General features: G+C 43.9%; 2 protein-coding genes across 3 annotated transcripts; both read right to left on the reverse strand.

Annotated features, from left to right (window-relative positions):
- Nucleotides 1-3749: 3749 nt before the first annotated feature.
- On the reverse strand, nucleotides 3750-6296 carry smim12 (small integral membrane protein 12). 2 transcript variants are annotated; one of them, XM_056298621.1, is made up of 2 exons: nucleotides 6257-6296; nucleotides 3750-4997 (listed from the first exon to the last, which is right to left on the reverse strand). In XM_056298621.1, the coding sequence occupies exon 2, from the start codon at nucleotides 4953-4955 to the stop codon at nucleotides 4683-4685; it is 273 nt and encodes a 90-aa protein (XP_056154596.1). In that variant the 5' UTR covers nucleotides 4956-4997; nucleotides 6257-6296; the 3' UTR covers nucleotides 3750-4682. The 2 variants fall into 2 exon arrangements, with proteins under 2 accessions (XP_056154596.1, XP_056154594.1); XM_056298619.1 differs by having other exon boundaries at nucleotides 6144-6271.
- Nucleotides 6297-8634: 2338 nt separating this feature from the next.
- pef1 (penta-EF-hand domain containing 1) lies at nucleotides 8635-15594 on the reverse strand. Its single transcript, XM_056298465.1, has 5 exons — nucleotides 15272-15594; nucleotides 14109-14334; nucleotides 11944-12099; nucleotides 11148-11291; nucleotides 8635-10553 (listed from the first exon to the last, which is right to left on the reverse strand). Exons 1-5 carry the CDS (start codon nucleotides 15290-15292, stop codon nucleotides 10324-10326), a joined length of 777 nt encoding a protein of 258 aa, XP_056154440.1. The 5' UTR covers nucleotides 15293-15594; the 3' UTR covers nucleotides 8635-10323.
- Nucleotides 15595-19028: the final 3434 nt, after the last annotated feature.

A 19028-nucleotide genomic window follows, 5' to 3' on the forward strand; every position in this document is an offset into this window, starting at 1 on the left:
AACGCATGTGGCATGCGGCTAAGATGCCACTTTATACTGGCTAGTGCTTAAATAATCTACGACCCTGCTGCATGTGTGACAAAATTGACGCTCTGTAACCTTGAGGAGTGCGCGCACGCATGTGTGTGTGTGTTTGTGTGTGTGTGTGTGTGTGAGAGAGAGAGAGAGAGAGAGAGAGAGAGAGAGAGAGAGAAGAGAGAGAGAGAGAGAGAGAGAGAGAGAGAGAGAGAGAGAGAGAGAGAGAGAGAGAGAGAGAGAGAGAGAGAGAGAGAGAGAGAGAGAGAGGAGAGAGAGAGAGAGGAGAGAGAGGAGAGAGAGAGAGAGAGAGAGAGAGAGAGAGAGCAAGTGGGAAGGGCAGACAGACAGACAGACAGACAGACAGACAGTCAGACAGGCAGGCAGGCAGACAAACAGACAGGCAGGCAGGCAGGCAGGCAGGCAGGCCAGGCAGGCAGGCAGACAGTCAGGCAGGCAGACAGACAGGCAGACAGACAGGCAGGCAGGCAGGGAGACAGGCAGACAGACAGGCAGGCAGACAGACAGGCAGACAGACAGACAGGCAGGCAGGCAGGCAGACAGGCAGACAGACAGACAGACAGGCAGACAGGCAAGCAGGCAGGCAAGCAGGCAGGCAGACAGAGTAGTATCTTGCAGCAGCACCCAGGTCTATAATTTTGGGCACGCTTCCCTACTCAGGCGAAACCGTATAAAAAGTGCTTTGAGTAGCTTTTAAATTTAGACTCTGGCAGGAAATGGCTCTCCATGTGTTTCCTGCTCCACCATTGTTATTCCCCAGAGATTGCTCGTTTGGGATTGTTCACCCTGACAATGAAGCTGCAGTGGGCATTGTTGCATTGTTTTGGTTGTCCCCCCTGGGCTGCTTTGTGGCCTTAATGTTGATGCAACCTCATCAAAGGCTCGTGAAGGATGAGGGGAACAGGCATGAAGCTGCCGTGTGGCAGAAGTTAAACGGAGGTCTGGCACCGTTTATATGGCAGACAGAGACGCGCGCATCGAATGCTTATGTGCATGTCCGTGGCCTCCTTAGATGTATCAACACTGAAACTAGTTTGGTGACAAGCTGCTGTGGCTGGGGGAAACGATCCAAGGACCCACGCTGTCAGAAAAAATGTTCAATCAATGTTACAATTGACACCCAGTTGAGTCATAAGCGTTCGCTTTTCGATTGATCAACGCACCTTTAAGGACACAAACAAGGCCACTCACCGACTTGGATCTCTTTATTTTATGTGTTTGAGGTGTAGGCATTCTCACATCGGTCTCTCCTCTGAGTGTGAGGTGCATGCTGTCGGCTCATTAGTACTACCTATGTTTCTGAATTCTTCCGTGGGAGTGTTTGGATTTTAATAAGGGATGTGGTGCCCTCCCGGCAGGCAGCCGGCTCCATTGTTCCTGCCTGCAGAGGGAACGCCGTCTCCGGCTTCTCTGCTCAGGATGTTGGATTGGACTGCCAGTGAAACAACAGCCAGGATCATTCGCATCCATTATCCCCATAGGTCCACCAAGACAATGGAGAATCTCCCTAAATCCTCCCCCTTTCCCTTGGACCAGTGAGTTTGGTTCCCACAACACTGTCCAATTTTGAGGAGCTGGACCATTGTTAAAAGGGACCCAACCTGTCCTTTGGCTTTTTCCCAGGGGGGGGATCTGGGGGGTGTCTTTGGTCCATATAGCCATTTACACCAAGACACTTACTCTTATTCACTGTAGCCAGGTAAACAATGGGGGGAGATAAGGATTAGCCTTGTGACGTACCTCTTCTTTCGCTTTCTTTTTCTTTCTCACTCACACCCGCGTACACGGACACACACACACAGACACACAGACACACAGACACACACACACACACACACACACACACACACACACACACACACACACACACACACACACACACACACACACACACACACACACAACATAAACCATTCTAGCAGCAACTCTGCATCTACTTCTGCATCCTCAGTAGTCCTGGTTTCAAATGAAAACATCCAGCAGCTTGAAATAATTACCACGATCAACATACACACTCCATATTTAGGGCCTGAGCCAATCCACCGATAACTTTTGGGGCCGGGGTGGCGGTGGGGGCGCTAGCTGATGCTTGCAGATAGCACTGCATTCAAACACAAGGGCCAAAGTAAATATGGAGGTCACAAACCTTCCAAATACATTAGCTGGCAGGGCAGCTCAGCATAACGTACCCTGGCGCGCTGGAAAGGTTTCTGCCTTTTTAAGAGAGCCCCGTAGTCAAGGGACAAACATATAATCTTTCTTTCCCAACTACCATCACAGAAAGGGCCGCAGCACCGGGGGGGGGGGGGATTTCGATGATGTGACGGTTTCGTGGTAATCCGCGTGTGAGGCTCTATCATGTATGTAGGAGGTGCCATCTAAGAGCCTCCACTGGGTTTCCTCAATCTGTGCCGTTTACAATAGTAACCGCAAACATTTGAGCTTTGAGTCCACGATGAGCAACAAGTCTGTATCCCGACCAAATCGCCACTTCCTTTTTAATAATGATCATAATTTGATGCCCAGAGATATTTAGTATCTTGCCCAAAGGGCACTTTTGCAGGGCAGATGCTACCTTACATGGGGGCCTGACTTTACAGTCCTTGCGTTAAGGCTGGGTCTCCTTAGTCACTACACCGCCCTGTGGCCTGTTCCCAAACACTCTCATAACCGTTCCTATCCATCCATCCATCCATTATACAAGCTGCTTATCCGAATTTGGGTCGCAGGATGCTGGAGCCTATCGCAGCAGTCATTGGGTGGCAGGCGGGTAGACACCCTGGACAGGCCGCCAGTCCATCACATGGCCGACACATTGACACCTGGGGACAATTTAGTATGGCCGATTCACCTGACCTACATCTCTTTGGACTGTGGGTGGAAACCGGAGCACCCGGAGGAAACCCACGCAGACGCGGGGAGAACATGCAAACTCCACACAGAGGACGACCCGGGACAACCCCCCCAAAAATGATAGTCCCTGAACAGGACTAGCCAGAAGAGTCTTGTTTTCCCTGGCCTACTGAACAAATCTGAGTGTGACCTTCATCCATCTCTTGCTAGATGGTAACGGACACTGCTAGCAAAATACCCCGAAGATTTCTTACGACATCTGAGGTGGTGTTTCTCGTCACAATGAAGCACTGAATGTAAAAATAAAGATAAGTAGGGTAAAGAGGGCAGTCTGGAGCAAAAAAAAACCAAACTCTCATTCCTTAACAATTTTGGGCTTTCCATCTCAAAGCCCCATGCTATACTTCCTCTATAATTACCAGAGAGATGGTCACAATAATAACAGGTTTTTGAAGTGTTTACTTGCCCAAACCTCAAATTCAGGATTACGCAAAACAGACCTCAGGTCAGTGGTGCTGCAGGTGACCTGAGTACAGCCTACGTATTAGGGTTTAGTACAGACTCATTCAGTGACAGTAAAATGTGTGGTTTCACTTTTACAGGAAGCATTCCTCATCCCTTAGTAGTCTGTGATTTTCCCCTTGAAATTAATTTTCCCGTTTGCCGCAGAAAGAACCAATCATCACTTCTTTCCTCTACCCTTGGATGAAAATGCCTGTCCTTAGTGCTGAATTTTAACATATCAACTTCCTGACAAATTCCTGAACAAGAAATCTTGTTTTGTTGTTCACTTCACTGTATGTCAAGACCGGGTCACCAATGGCGTTTGTGTTCAAGGAAAAATAAACGTTGAATCACTGAGATAACCTTTTATTATGTGATTTAACATGACATCAGTACCGTTAAAATGTAAAAGTGTACACTCAGCACGACAGTACTGACCGCCCACCTTAATGTTCAGTGTGGTCGTACCTCATAACTAAAACCGATTAAGCGTCCAAACCATGCAACCATGCTTTCTAAAATGAAAGCACACATGATTTGTGTACACCAATACAGCAGGCAGAAATCCAGACCAGATGGCCTAGTTTTGGTTTGAGAACCTGGAAAATTTCTCTCAGTATGTCATACTCTATCATAAAACCTAAGAGAAAAAGCCTTAATCAAATAAAATAAAAACTCCAGAGCAAACACTTGCCTTTCCTTTTGCATTATCTATCACAGGCAGAATCCACAGTATTATTAAATTTGGAAAAGGATCATGGGTTCATTATATCACATAATCGCCTTCATACAGTAAGGACAATATTTCAGGTTTTGTTATACTATCACACAAAGATTTCAAAGAAATGTAAAGGTTCTTGGCTCCTTTCTTGTGAATGTGAAAGCTAACCATAACAACCATTAAATCACAATCAAAAAAACATATCGAGTAACAAGTTTAAATGACAGTGACTAGTTAATTAGAACAGCTAAAATTATGTGCAATGTGCTTGAAATATAGATGAATCCCAATCTTACGGCATTTATTTTACATTTAATTCATTAAAATGAATAGTCTGCCTAATGAACTTCTATAAAGCTTCTTATATGGCTGATGAGATAACTGGGATGTCTTCGCTTTGGTTACACAGGAGTGACAGTTTGTGGTTAATGTGAATGGGTGCTGGCTAGGTGATGTGGTGTTCTGGCACACCTCCCTCACTCTCAAAGCACCGTCGCAGGAACTTCAGTTTTAGGTCTTGTGCTCCACTGACAGGGGGGCAGAAGCAACCTTCTCAGCCAAGGAAAAGTTAGCTCTTTTCAGGTCGGTTCCTGTTCAGTGCTGCTTTAGGTGTGAACTCCAGTTTCTCCTTCAGACTAAGGACCTGAGTGCCATCTATCCCAGCTTGTTCTTCCAGCTTTCTGTCCTCCCTCTGTTCCAGGATGCTCTTGTCTTCCCGAGGTTTGGGGGTTCCTCTGATGAACCACTCTAGGTGGTAGCCTACTGCCCCTACCACAAGGGCCACAGGGAAGGTGATGTAAGGGGCATAGGCTCGTGCGGCACCCCATACTACAGGCCACATGGCTGCAGACCACTATGGCTGGGCAAGTCTACAGATGTTCAGCTGGGGGAGTGAGAATACAAAGTGTGTAAATTTTAGCTTGTAACACATGAAAGCCAGAGCCAGAGTAGTTTGAGACACCCCCCCCACACACACACAAAACTAAAATTCTACCTTTAAAAAAAAATGTTAGTTTTTAAAAATAAATTTAAATTAGACTTTGCACTTGGTTTGCTATCTGTTCAATTTGTGTGTTTAATTAGTTTTCTTTTCTTTTCTTTTTTGCATGTTATCATGGAAAAGGTAACTATCAAATTCAAGTAACACAAATCGACAATTTTTTTGGGACTATGGCAAAAAATGTAATCAGCCAAGACCATTTGCCCTGAGACTATGACCCCTGCTGCAAACCATGATGCAAACTGAAGTTTATTCTTGGGACTAAAATAATGTTAATATCTGCTTTGACATTTGCATCAATAAAATATATTTCAGAATCAGAGTCACGCTTCTTTGCCATGTAGGTTTGCACATACATGGAATCTGACTCCGGTTTCACGGCTCTCTCGCTTAACATAGATTAACAACACTACAACATATATATATATATATATATATATATATATATATATATATATATATATATATATATATATATACACACACAAGGCTTGACTATATGCAGGCGAAATAAGAGGCGATGAAGTGCTATGGTGCAGAGAATATATCAGAGATGCACTTGTGAACAGAAGATTAGCAGGGCGCATCGTAGTGTACTCATCCCGGCCTACATCTCGAATTCACTCAAATTGAGACGCCGTGGCTTTGGCTGGTAGAATCTGGGCACATGAAATTCCCTCCGATCTTTTCTCGGCAGTTTGTTTTTAACAACAGCAATTATAGGGTAAGTAAGCGCTTCATCTAGACCAAAGAAAGCTGGCAATCTCTCCAAAATTGCCCCCCGCGCAGAGTAATTACTAACGTTAAGAGTCGCAGCTGCATTATAATGGGACAGTGGCTGTATAAATGAAGGACGCGCTCTAAAATGATTCAGCCCGTTTTTCGGCAACTCGGGAAAGCTTGCTAGCGTGCTGTTGTGCCGAGAGACCCGAGCTAAACTGACTGTAGAGAAGCACAGCTGATGTACGTTATCACGGAAAGCTTAACTAGCAGTCACTCAACATAGCACAATTACAAAACAACACCTACCAAAACAGTCCCCGTTGCTAGAAGCACACTACCATCCCTGATAACCTATCGCAAACGAACACAGAGCCGCCTCAGCATCTCTAATCTAATAACGACGTTATTTCATCACTAACCTTCACCGGTAGCAAACTGACGAGACATGGGACGGACCCAATTTCCGTGTGACGTTGCTCAGCCACTTCCGGATACATTTCATTGGCTGTACACGTAGAGCGTCACTGGAACTAACCAATAGCATTCTGGCTATTTTGTTTTGCTTAGCGCTTCAGCGGACTCTAGTGGCCAAAAGTATCCTGTGCACTACTGTCAGGATGTTTAAATGCAACAAATGAAAACTTCCACATCCTGGAATAATTTACCGAAGTAGATGCATGGAGGACAGTATGTTTGTATGGCTCAATAGAAGTGAAAACTATGTAGAAACTCATTTGCCATAGTCAATTAGAGCAGCTTTTTATGTTTAACAACTCAAACTTACTAGCAGTTTGTGTTAAAATGTAAAGTGTTAAAATGAAATAGTAAAATAGGCTACTAGCCTAGTTTCTTCTTTTACCCCAGCTATCACTTCAAATACAACAACAACAACAACAACAACTACTACTACTACTACTACTACGACTACTATCTATCTATCTATCTATCTATCTATCTATCTATCTATCTATCTATCTATTTATATTGGACTTAAGGAGTTTAGATGCTTATATATGTTTAAGTAGTTTACACACAATAAAACACTGAAGGGCAAATTAAAATTAAAGCTGGCAGTTTTGAAAATGGGTGTATATATAACAAAGTAGTCTAAGTGTATAGGTGTCAATGAATTTACCACGCACTGTTCTGCCTACGAGATTATGGAGTATAGATTATTGACTAATGCGAACTCAGAGAAAGTTGATTCAGTTATTCTGGACACGTTTACTGACAGAAACGTTTCATCACCCATCTAAGTGAACGTTGTGTCTAGATGAATTGATTCAACTGTCTTTGATTTTCTTACCTGGATTATTGAGCATGCATAGACACTATTGGAAACTGTTCTCTTCTCTCTAACATGTCTTTTCCCTCTCTCTGAATGATATCTTCCCCTTTATCTTCTCCTGTGTATATGTATGGTGTGATGTGAGTCTCCCCTGTGTGCATGTGTAGTCTGTCCTCCTGTCAGGTCTCCATGGTGATGGTGGTCGCGTGGCTCAGGTCCTGGGCTGTCCCGGGGATGTCTGGACACTGCTTGGCATCCTCCTCATCATATTCTTCATATATTTTATAATTCTGTTATCATCTTCAATGTTGTATTTTGTAAATTGTGTAAACACAACATCCTTTGCACATCTGCCCATCTTGGGAGAGAGATCCCTCTTCTGTTGCTCTCCATGAAGTTTCTATTTTTTCTCCCTGTTAAAGGGCTTTTTTTAGGGAGTTGCTCCTTATCTGATGTGAGGGTCTAGGACAGGATGTTTGTGTTGCTGTAAAGCCCTCTGAGGCAAATTTGCAATTTGTGATAATGGGCCATATAAATAAGATGGACTTGATTTGACCACATCTTGATTTTGCTTTAGTTATTTTCTAGACAAGGCAGATTGGCATCATCTATGTTTGAATCAAACAGGTTTTTGAGTCAGCCTACACCTTTGACCTCAGGGTTTTGACCTTCAAAGAGCCTAGACCCTGAATCACAGCCGCATTTAAGTAGTGCGTCAATACGATGTGAAGAGGCATGGGAGGCGCAAGATTATGAACTGTGGTGAAATCAAAAAGACATGCATGTTAGGGTTAATACTCCTGTCTGTGCCCCTGACTGAGGCATGGTAAGACGAACTGGAGTTGGTCCTCGGGTGCTGCATGGCAGCTGCCCACTGCTCCTAGCTACACAGCTAGGATGGGTTAAATGCAGAGAAAGAATTTCCCCACGGGGATTAATAAAGTATCTCCACAAAAGAAAAAAAAAACCCCAAAAAACCAGAGGGGAGATTGCAATTGGATTGCAATCAGGGAGATCAAAGCTGGAAATTAATAGAGAATGGTGGTTTGCAGCTGATTTTGAATGGGAAGCGAAGAGGCAGAAGGACTCTCAGCAGAAACAGAGTGGCAGATGGTGCAGGGAAGAAGTGCCAGATGTTTAAGAGAGAGCAAGACGTTTCTTAAGAGGGCCTCTGCCAGTACCTGCCGTCTTTTTGTTAGATGTGGTGCTGACAGCTAAGGTTCTATTTTAAGAGATAAATATTATACAAACTACATGTCTGCAGTGAAATTCTAATGGATATTTAAGATATCAGCAGTAAAGTGGTAATCTTAGTGATACAGCTAAACATAGACACACATTTCTGTATTTTGCTATAAAAAAACTGCTGTCCAATTTACACTTTAAGTATAATAGCATTTATGAGACTCAACTCAAATTCTTAGAAACTGACATTTTTTTTTCTTAAAATAGTGAAAAAAGGTGGATTGTGAGCTTCAAAAGTAAATTGGACACTTTTAATTTTTTATATAAAAATCTTTTAATAATTTTTGGCACAAATTTATGGCATATTATTAGTTTTCAAATATATACCTTTAAAAACAAGAGGGGTTGCTTGATACAGAAACAAAATGTGTTGGCCCCACAATGAGCTAAAATCATGTCGGTGAACAGCCTCAATTCCTTGTTTTTTTTGGGGGGGGTTTCTTCATACATTTGTTGCCATTTTTTTTTCAGAAGGACTGAATTGGGTTACTGATCTCTTAATGTAGCAATAATAATCAATACATCAATCATAAATATTGTGTCAAAATCAAATATGTACAATAGCGTCCATAAAAAAAAAATCCTTGCCTGTGGGAGCATGTGGAATAAATGCCTAGTCCTCGCGTACACAGCTATTTTTGAAAACGAGGGTTTTCCTCCTTCATTCTTAAAAAATAATCTCATCTACACAAGCACTTAAAAAGAATCTCCGTCCAAAGGAAAACGCAAAGACACATACTACTTAACACAATGCACGCACTGTCAGGAGCATGCCAAACCAATAGGTGGCGATATAACCCTAACCCTAAAACCATGTTGGCCAATCAGAAGCCTGAAAAAAAGCGAACGAGCAAAAAACTCTTGTTTTCTCTGTCTACACGTCAACACTGAAAACAGAGGTTCTCAAAATCTTCACCCTGGAAGGAGTTTTCCAAAGGACCCAGTTCGCGTGTGGACAAAACATGTAGAAGAAGCTATGTTTTCAAAAATACCCATGTACATGCGGACAAGGCATAAGATAGAAGCAAGTGGTCCTATTTGCTAAATTTTGCACTGTCGTCAACGCTGTTGGGAAAACATCATATCCGAATTACAACAAAGTGCGCTATGTTAATAGAGCATCCCTGGGAGCATGCATTGAAAAAGGTGCATTACGTTTTAATGGCACAGCAAAATGTTAAGGCTGTATGTGGGTGACTCTACAGTTACTAAAGTAAAGCATAGTTAGTAGTCCTTCACTTTCTTTTCTATGCTAGTCAAGTCTAGCACTGATTCAGTCCCCAAGTACATGTGGTAATGGCTACTGCATGAGCTATAACTAGTTAAGTAAATATGAGGCACCTTCTGTAATCCAGCCCACATGGCTTTAGTTAAAGGGTGTGGTACTGAATAAAATGACCTAAGGCTCTTTATGGATTTTTTCCAATGTGTAAATATCGTTTCAGTGATTTAGCCCTGCAGAACATTTGCTTTGGGAACACTTAAATTGGGAACACATATTTCATTTGGATTCTAGGTCAGCTAAACAGCACCACAGTCTTTGTCAATGATGTATCGCAACTGAGAGGTATTTGCACGTGACAACATGCAGTTTGTTAAAATTCAAGCCCAATGACCTAGGAAACTATTGGACAACTGAAACTGTCTGAACAATCTCTATGGTGACAGGTGTCCTATGTAAATACTGGATGAACTGCAGTGAAAGTTCCACCACCCTGAAAAGGCAGTAGCATCGTTACTAAATGTTAATTACGGAACTTCCTTTAAGTCCATGAAACTAAGGAGTAGACTATACTGCGCTGAGTCCAACTGGCTCTGGAATGATGCTCACTGGCAAACAAATAAGCCAAAAGGCTGGGGGCACATGTGGGAGAGTTTAGGCAAGTTCACATGTATGAACATGTGATTATACTGTCCAGCCATGGTGCAGCTGGATAAGCAGAGGCTTTAGGCTCACATTAGCCTGGTGATGGCGCCAGAGAGAAAATCCTCATAGTTCAGGCGGATGTTGCCAGTCATGGCCGTGTCCTTCTCCCTGAAGGCCTGGGTCATGCTTTGGAGCTGAGTGCACACCTGGATGAAGCGGTCCAGCTGCATGCCGGGCCGCCCACCTTGTAAAGTGAAGTGACCCACCAAAGTCTCAGTGAACTGGGGACTCAGGTTGTATCCCATCTGGGCGAGGGCTGAGAGGGAAAAGGCATGAGAAAATTAAGATTGAAAACAAACAGAGATAATAAAATATCTTTATGGAACTGTATTGTTGCCGTTTCTATAGAATAGTCCTCTTTTCTTTTTTTGGGGGGACCCCCCCCCTTTTTCTCCCCAGTTATACATGGCCAATTACCTTGCTCTTCCAAGCCACCCAGGTCACTGCTCCAACCCCTTTGCCGAGCCGGCGAGGGCTGCAAACTACCACGTAGCGCATGGGAGGATCACGCTATTCCCCCCAGTTACCCCTCCCCCCCTAACAGGCACCCTGGCCGACCAGAGGAGGCGTTAGTGCAGCGACCAAGACACATACCCACATCCGGCTTCCCACCCACAGAAATAGCCAATTGTGTCTGTAGGGATGCCCGACCAAGCCGGAGGTAACACAGGGTTTCAAACTGGTGATTCCCGTGTCGGTAGGAAACAGAATAGACTGCCACGCCACCTGGACGCCCATAGTCCTCTTTTTACACACACACACACACACACACACACACACACACACACACACACACACACACACACACACACACACACACACACACACACACACACACACAGAGGTGTACCTTGGTGTAGTTCTGCGCCACTGATACAGCCTGAGCGGTCTCGGTCATAGTGCTGAAACAGATTCCTCCACTGCTGCATGAAGTCCCACAGGGCTGAGAAACCAAACACGTCCATGCGACCTGACCGTGTCTTGTCAAACATGTCTGACAGCAAATGTAGAACACAACCACAATCAAACACACAGGTCACAAACAGACATCCAGAACAGAATAAAGATGTAAAGTGCATATTTCTAAATGTGTGGAAAGCGTTCTTTATCCATTGTTGTGAGGAATCCTGGATTATTTACAGGTAACACAGAGAAGATGGGTGTTTCTGCTAAGAGGAATGGATGACAGCATATGAACAGCCTCAGTTATTGGTTAGCTGGAATGAAGGACTGACATTGATTCAGAGTTATTCCCTCGCTGGGCTCACTGACTCAGACATTATTCACATTAGGGACATCCTTGTTTCTGTCATCCTTTTGTCATAGTCTTTCAAAATTCAATCTTCCTGTGCCTATGTGAACTGAAAAACATGGAAATAGAGTTCCTCCTCTGAGTATCTACCTATATTGCAAAAAAGGATTTTGCATCAGAAGTCGTCCTGCAGTACACTTAACTACTTCCACAACTTTTTCAAAAACACCGCTACATCCATCACTCTTCTCTTCAAAACAAATGCATCAACTACCAGAGGGTAAATGCAGATCTGTGCAACAAGAGGCAACACTTGTGCGAAATGTAGTCGTTCTGCCGCAAACAAAACTCCTTGCTGCAAATATGTTAATGTGACTACACCCTTCCGACTCACTGATCATCATGAGGCAGGTCTCGTCATTGAAGGCGGACCAATTGGAGTTCACCAGAGCCTGTTTGAGCTCCCTCAGTGTGATGGAGCCGCTGTGGTCTGTGTCAACGCTCTGGAACCACTGATAAGCCTCTGGGTTCACACCAGGGGGCATGCTACCTATGGAGAAGAGGAGGAAGAGAGGTGATTGCAGGCTTGGTGTGGTTAAGGCATTGGTTTGTAGGCATAGGGATTTACGAATGGTTCATCGAAGCAATAAGAAACACCTGCGTGTAACTCCTCTGTCTATATACTCATCTATGCATGCGTGCGTGCGTGTGTGCGTGTATATATGTGTGTGTGCAGGCAGAGGAAGAGCCCTGGGAAAATGCTGATGCTCTGGACTGTGTGTATGGTCTTCACTGAGGATTGTTCTGCACTGATGCTTCAGCCTGTAGAAGGGGGATCATTTAAGACTATCAACTGGCCCAGAAATAGATTCTGGATTGATCGAGTAACGGACTTCTGAAAGATGGTTTTGGTTAGTAAATGGTGTCGAATTCATTTACCCTGGTCTTTAGCATGTGTCCTTCCATTACAGTGCCTGAGCCTTGTGACAAGAGCCAGACTGACTTCTAAGACCCAACACCACCTTGACAAGGAGCAGCCAGTTCCTTGCAACCAGCAAACTATTTGTTCATGCCATCACCTCCTTCTTCCTCATCTTCATCTCTGAGGGTCATCTGCTTTAATTCATTTGCATTATTTTCCCATCCGTTTTACTTTTTGCCAGCTATTATTTCAGTTGAAGCTTCAAAGCGCAAAAAAGGAATGTGGCAGAATGTGAACAAGAAGGAATAATTAAAAGGAGGAGGAGAAGGAGAACAAGGTCGGCTCTGAGGGAAGCCGGGGTGCACTCCCCTGCCTTGCAAAACAAGCATTAATTTACCTGTTTCAGCCATTTGACAGCTAGTCGTGAGAAATAATAACTCAATGCTCGCCTCAAGCTTCAGGGTTGGTGTTTGCAATATGCTACAAGTCATCGAATCTGAGGACACCGTGTGCTTCAAAACACAGAATCCCAAATGCTCTTATACTTGTTAATAAAAATTGATTACTCACCAAAAGAAAATTTGAAGGGCTAACAGGCAGTCAATAAAATGTGGGATTTAGGTACAAAAAAAATCATCAAAAAATCTACTTAAATCACTGACTAGGTACATAAGATGACAATATCGCTTGTACTCAAATGAATCGAACTGAATTGTCCAATTAACTTTAATCCAACATAATACACAAGTTAGCTAAAACAACCAAGCTATGTTAATGGCCGGGGCAAAAGGCAATAAATAATACTTCACAGAACAGCAGGAAATCACTCATTTGAAAAAGGTGACTTTTCAAGAGTGACTTTCACAACCTTTACTACACATCAAGAAGGTCAGCACAGCAGGTCTGAAGACCCAGACGCTGTATCTTGAAAACAAAGAACTGGCAAAGGTTAAGGGTGGAGGGAAAGGTGCCTAGTTAGACAGAGAGCATGGATGCATGAGATCAGGAGCTCTGAATAAATGGAAAGGAAGACGGAAGCAGTAGAAAGTCTAATTTGAGATAACGAGAGGAATGGAGGGAGGGCTGACTGTCAGAAAGAGGGACAGGTAGAGAGGGATGGGTGTCTTGAGGCCAGGCCCTGATGGATCCTGTTCGTGGGGAATGATAGCGACACAGGGCATCAGGCTGTGACTAAGACACCGCAGGGGAAAGAGAGAGAGAGACACACACACACACACACACACACACACACACACACACACACACACACACACACACACACACGCAAACACACACACACACACACACACAGAAGACACTCACATTCTCTCCCCTTCATTCTCTTGAGCCCTCACTCTGTATTTCCTGAGTCATCACTCCAGCAGAGTAATCCTGCTAAGGGGCACACACTGAGCCCTGTCTCTACATGACTGTCTGAGCCATGGAGTGGAGATGTGAGTCACTTTCTATCCATCATGCCTTCACGGAGAGACTAGGAATAAGGGAGAGTAAGGGCGGGGGAAACAGAACCCATCTGCAGTCTCCTAGTGTAAAGGGCATGGTTGCCTAGAGAGTAGGGTCACATTTCCACAGGCAAACACCAATTACACACACGACTTGTGTCGCCACGCGCTCACCTGCAGACGCGTGGTGTCCATAATGTCCTCCCTGAGGTTGTCCTCTGTGACCCATGTAAGGTCCACCCGGGGTGCCCCCTGGTCCCGGCCCATAATGACCACCCTGTCCGTGGCCTCCATATGCCCCGTAAGGCCCTCCGGGTTGACCCCCTGCACCTCCATATGGGGCTGTAGGGGGCTGCCCATAAGATGCATGTGGTGGTGGGTTGCCCCCTCCTGGATAGCCCTGCAGTGACAGAAGGGGTCAAAGTTCAATTCAATTCAATTCAATTCAATTTTATTGTCATTAAAAACAATGTGCAGGCACATGTTAAAAATGAAATGAGGGCTGTGGCTTCACCAAACAGTGCAAGACAGACACAGACAAACACAGTATAAGATATACACACATGAAGACCAAAAGCTAAAAATAAGTTAAAAAAAAAGAAGAAAGAGCTGGAGTGCAAAATATTTAAAAATATCTACAGACGTTCAGTGGGTAGCCAGGTTCACACATATTATGATAAATATGGGGAAAATAAGGTTTGCATTAACCTGTGTGGCTTTTGGCATTTCTTATGTGACTGTAAAACACATGAATCATAAAAGATGATGACAGAATAAAGCAGCCAATATAGTGTCTCAAACCATTTTGGTGTACATCACATGGTTTCACACAGCTTTGACACTGTTTCATCCGGTCATTAAAAGCAAACCTTACGAGACCAAAATATACGCAAATTACTAAGGTTATCATAACCAGAACTACACAGTTATAGCATGGCTATACAGTTTCCACGCTCCCACAGGGCGGTACGCTAGGTTTGAGTCATGACTGTGCTCTTGATTTAATAATCTGAACACATTGGCTTTTAGAATGACCTAATCGTTGTCTATCTAGACCTCGCAAAACAATCAGTAACTGACTGACGGGACGAGATGGAGACGATTCCTCAGCATTGCTGTACCAATACGAAACGATGCCTGCTGCAGTCAAAACCTAACGACTCATCGCAGCTATCTCCAAGCCAACTTTTTGTAGCGGCCCCGTTCACTTGCGACTCGGTTAACCATGACATGCGCAATCCCTTCCTCGCGTCAAACACCTCAGCTGAGGATTCCCGTCAGTGATTGAGGGCATCACATAAAATCAATAACAACGCAAAACGCAGAAGCCTACATACCTGGCCGTAATGGAAACTCATTGCGATGCGAACTGAACGATACTTCCTTCAATAACACATCCGCGTAAGTGGCCGGAGCGCCGCCTATGGTTACGTGTTACTGGAGGATTCCCCCGTCCGTCAAAGCCGCACCCAGACTTGCTGATTCTGATTGGACGCTGGAGCGGAAAAGTGATGACGACAGAGGTCATGAGTCACAGTGAGGCTTACAGTGAGGCTTACAGTGAGTCCAATCTTTCCCCCGCCGGCCGTCAAACTCCGTCGTACTTAATTCACTGATTTTTTTTTCATTTACAACTTAAACGTTAGTTTTCGTCCTCTCTCTGTACGTTCTCCTTTTCTCTGGGGCTTCTAAGCCAAAGATTCTGCCTTAGTCTGGAAAGGACAGTGCGGGGGAGTTTCTTCTCCGCACACTAATGCATTTCCACCACTCAATGTCCAATGTAAAGTCTGTTGTAGATAGCTTTACTGCATTAGCACAAATCCAGTGAAATAAACTGAGCTGATCCTGGAAGCAACTCTAGCGTCTTCTGGCGGCACACTTACTTTTCGATTTACCTCTAACTCCCTTTTTGTGTGGAGCGTTAACTAAGAACACTCCTTCACTTCACACCCCGTCTCTATACGCCATTATGTTCTATCAGGACATTGTTTCGCATACTGCCATCTTGTGAACGTGGTGGGTTAGGTCCATCTCCGGGGCAAGATGATTCTCCATCGTGTCCTCTGTGCCCCGGAAAGGTTCACTCGAGCACATGGGCAGCTTGCTGGGGATGTACTGCTGGCAAAATAACCAGGCACTAAAGACAGTCGCAGAGGCCATCTCCAAAGCTGTGGACAACAACATGCGAGCCCGCAGTCAGAGGAACGTTGCCTTTATAAGGGCTGGTGAGCAGCCTCAGTCACAGCCCGATCAGCAGCCGGTCTCCACACCTCTGCGTCAGAGTGGGAGCTGAGAGTCGACTTGGGGGGGGGGGGGGGTGCAGCCCAGGTTCCCGGACCACGTTATTTAAACTTCGTTGAGGCCAAACGTAGTGCTATCATCAGCCTCTTAGAAGCAGGTTTTCCTTATAATAATAATAATAATAATAATAATAATAATAATAATGATAATGATAATAATAACTTTTATTTATATAGCACTTTTCTAAAACAATGTTACAAAGTGCTCTAGAAAGAAATAAAACCAGACAAGGCAAAAATAAGAATAAGACCAAATAAGTAAGAGTAAAAATAAGAATAAGAATACATAAAAACAAATATTAAACATGTCTTACTGAGTAGACTGTGTTGTTAACTGTTCGTATGTTGTTGTTGTTTTTTGCGTTGTTCTGTTTTTGTATGTTTTTGGTGGTGTCGTTTTTGGGAGTTTTGGATGTGTGTTTTTATCCTTTGTGTCGCACTGCCGGGGGCTGGGTGAAACGAAATTTCGTTTCTTTTGTGTACGCAAGTACATGAAAGAAATTACAATAACTTGTTCCTGATTCCTGATTCTTAGCTCAACAGGAAAAGAGGTCCATAGTGTGAGGGCTCTAACAGCAAAAGCCCATCACCCTTTGTGACAAATCGAGACCTGGGAACAACCAGCAGGGCTCCATGTGCAGAGCTTAATGGTCAAGAGGGTGTCCCAGGTCAGTAAACCAGAAATGTATGTAGGAGCAAGACCTTTTAAGGCCTTAAAAGTGAACAATACATTTTTAAAATCAATTCGAAATATAACGGAGCCAGTGTAGCGAGGCAAGCACAGGAGTGATATGGTCATGCCTCTTTGTCCCGGTAATGAGCCGAGCAACGGCATCTTGTACCAACTGCAGACAGTAGAGGGAGCCCTTGTTCATACCAGAATAAAGGGCATTGCAACAGTCAAGCCCAGAATAGATAAAAGCATGTACAACTTTTTGCAGATCGGTAACTGATCAAATTACCAAATTTTTGGAGATTAGCTTGAGCTGGAGAAACCATGACTGATCAACATGTTTGATTCGATTATCAAAACCGAGTTTACCATCGAATATTACCCCAAGATTCCTAGCAGCCTGCTTAAGACTACCTGACAGACTATTAACAGAAGGGCTGGTGGAATTTGGGGGACCGAACAGAATGACCTCAGACTTATCATCATTAAATTTAAGAAAATTTCACTGGGCAACAAATTTTTTCAAAAGTTTTGCTTCCTGAATATTTTTGGGGATTTTTTTAACCGTGTATTTGCTCCAACCATGTTACCAAATCAGCTGATTTCATTAGCTAGTTTCCCCTACCTAGTTGAGGAGTGGTGTTGACTAGAATCTGCGGGTGTAGTGCATGAGTGGAGCAAATACATGGTTTGGACTTTTACTTTCTGGAACTGGTTTTTACACCTCTGCTCTGTAGTTGCCAAGAAAATTCCCAACATCCTGAAACGCCTTCCATGCTGTTTTCTCTGGCCCCGCTAGCAGATCTTCTAACTCCCTGTCATCGATGACCTGTCTGATTTGTGGACCAACAAAAATGCCTTCCTTAATCTTGGCATCGGTTATTCTTGGAAACATCTGTCTCAAATAGCAAAATTCATCACCTTCTCTGTTCATTGCTTTCACAAAATGTTTAATCAATCCGAGTTTTTGAAGAGGAGGCAGAAATATCTTTGTTGGGTCGGCAAGTGGTTGATGCGCCACATTTTTCTGCCCTGGAACGAAATGCCAGCAAGTTCGTTTTAATGTAATGTGACTCTTTAGCACGGCTGTGCCATTCACAAAGGAAACAACAGTACTTTGTATATCCGAACTGCATTCCTAGTAGCAGTGCCAATACCTTTAGATCACCACAGATGTTCCAGTCGTAATTGATGTACTGTATGTGTTTCAACAACAGTTACATGTTATTGTAGATTTCTTTCATGTGTACTGCATAGCCAATGGCTACTGAAGGGTGGAAGTTGCCACCGTGTAACAGGACAGCTTTCAGTCTTAACTTTGACGAATCTATAAAAAAGACGACATTGTTGTGGGTCATGCACACAACCCAAAGACATGAACAACCCTTCAACGTCAGTGCAGAAACAGAGGTTGTCAACCTGCGTAAAGAAGTTCGTCAAATGTTCTTGACGGTTCCGAAAGATAGAAATTGTTGTACCTGGTGACAGCAAACCCCATCCTTGCAATCTTGAACCCAAGTAGCTCTGCGTTAGCTGAGTCCCTGAGCAGGTCATTTAATTCTGGCCGTGTTATCAGATGGGGATAACCAGGCATAAAGGGTTCAACATCTGGATCAGTGTCGTTTTTTTCACATCTGACTCATGCGTTGTGGCATCTTCTGCCTCATCTAGGCTCCATGTCTCTGGTGGCTTCGGTACTGGAAAACTGTCATCATGTGGCACTGGTCTCATGGCTGAAGGCAGATTTGGGTATTCAATAGATTTCTTATTTTCAGTAGAGAAGCCACATACATTGGCCAGACAGAAGTAACAATTCGTCAAGTGATCCTTCTGTTCTCGCCATAGCATTGGGACTGCAAATGGCATTGACTTCCAAGTACCTCTGAGCCAAGCTCTCAGGTTGACTGCACATGTTGCCCATCAAATATGAGGAGCCCAGGATTTCTCTTGGTCACCAATTTTACATCTAAAGTCGAGCTCAAAGGCTTTCTTAATAAGTGCAGTCACGGTGCGTCTTTGAGCCTTTAGCATGAACTCGCCACAGATGTAGCAGAATGTATCGCAGCTGTTGCAACATTGAAGAGACATTTCTGCTTTATTAAATCTTCCAGAAGACGATAA

Source organism: Lampris incognitus, chromosome 18, assembly GCF_029633865.1.
Source record: "Lampris incognitus isolate fLamInc1 chromosome 18, fLamInc1.hap2, whole genome shotgun sequence".
In the NCBI taxonomy this organism is placed as follows: domain Eukaryota; kingdom Metazoa; phylum Chordata; class Actinopteri; order Lampriformes; family Lampridae; genus Lampris; species Lampris incognitus.

Coding starts and splice junctions, on each gene's coding strand:
- smim12 (XM_056298621.1), bottom strand. CDS start 4,955: ATGTGGCCTGTAGTATGGGGTGCCGCACGAGCCTATGCCCCTTACATC.
- pef1 (XM_056298465.1), bottom strand. CDS start 15,292: ATGAGTTTCCATTACGGCCAG. Junction 12,100..14,108: donor TGGACACCACGCGTCTGCAG/GTGAGCGCGTGG, acceptor TCTTCTCCATAG/GTAGCATGCCCCCTGGTGTG. Junction 10,554..11,147: donor TGGCGCAGAACTACACCAAG/GTACACCTCTGT, acceptor TTTCCCTCTCAG/CCCTCGCCCAGATGGGATAC.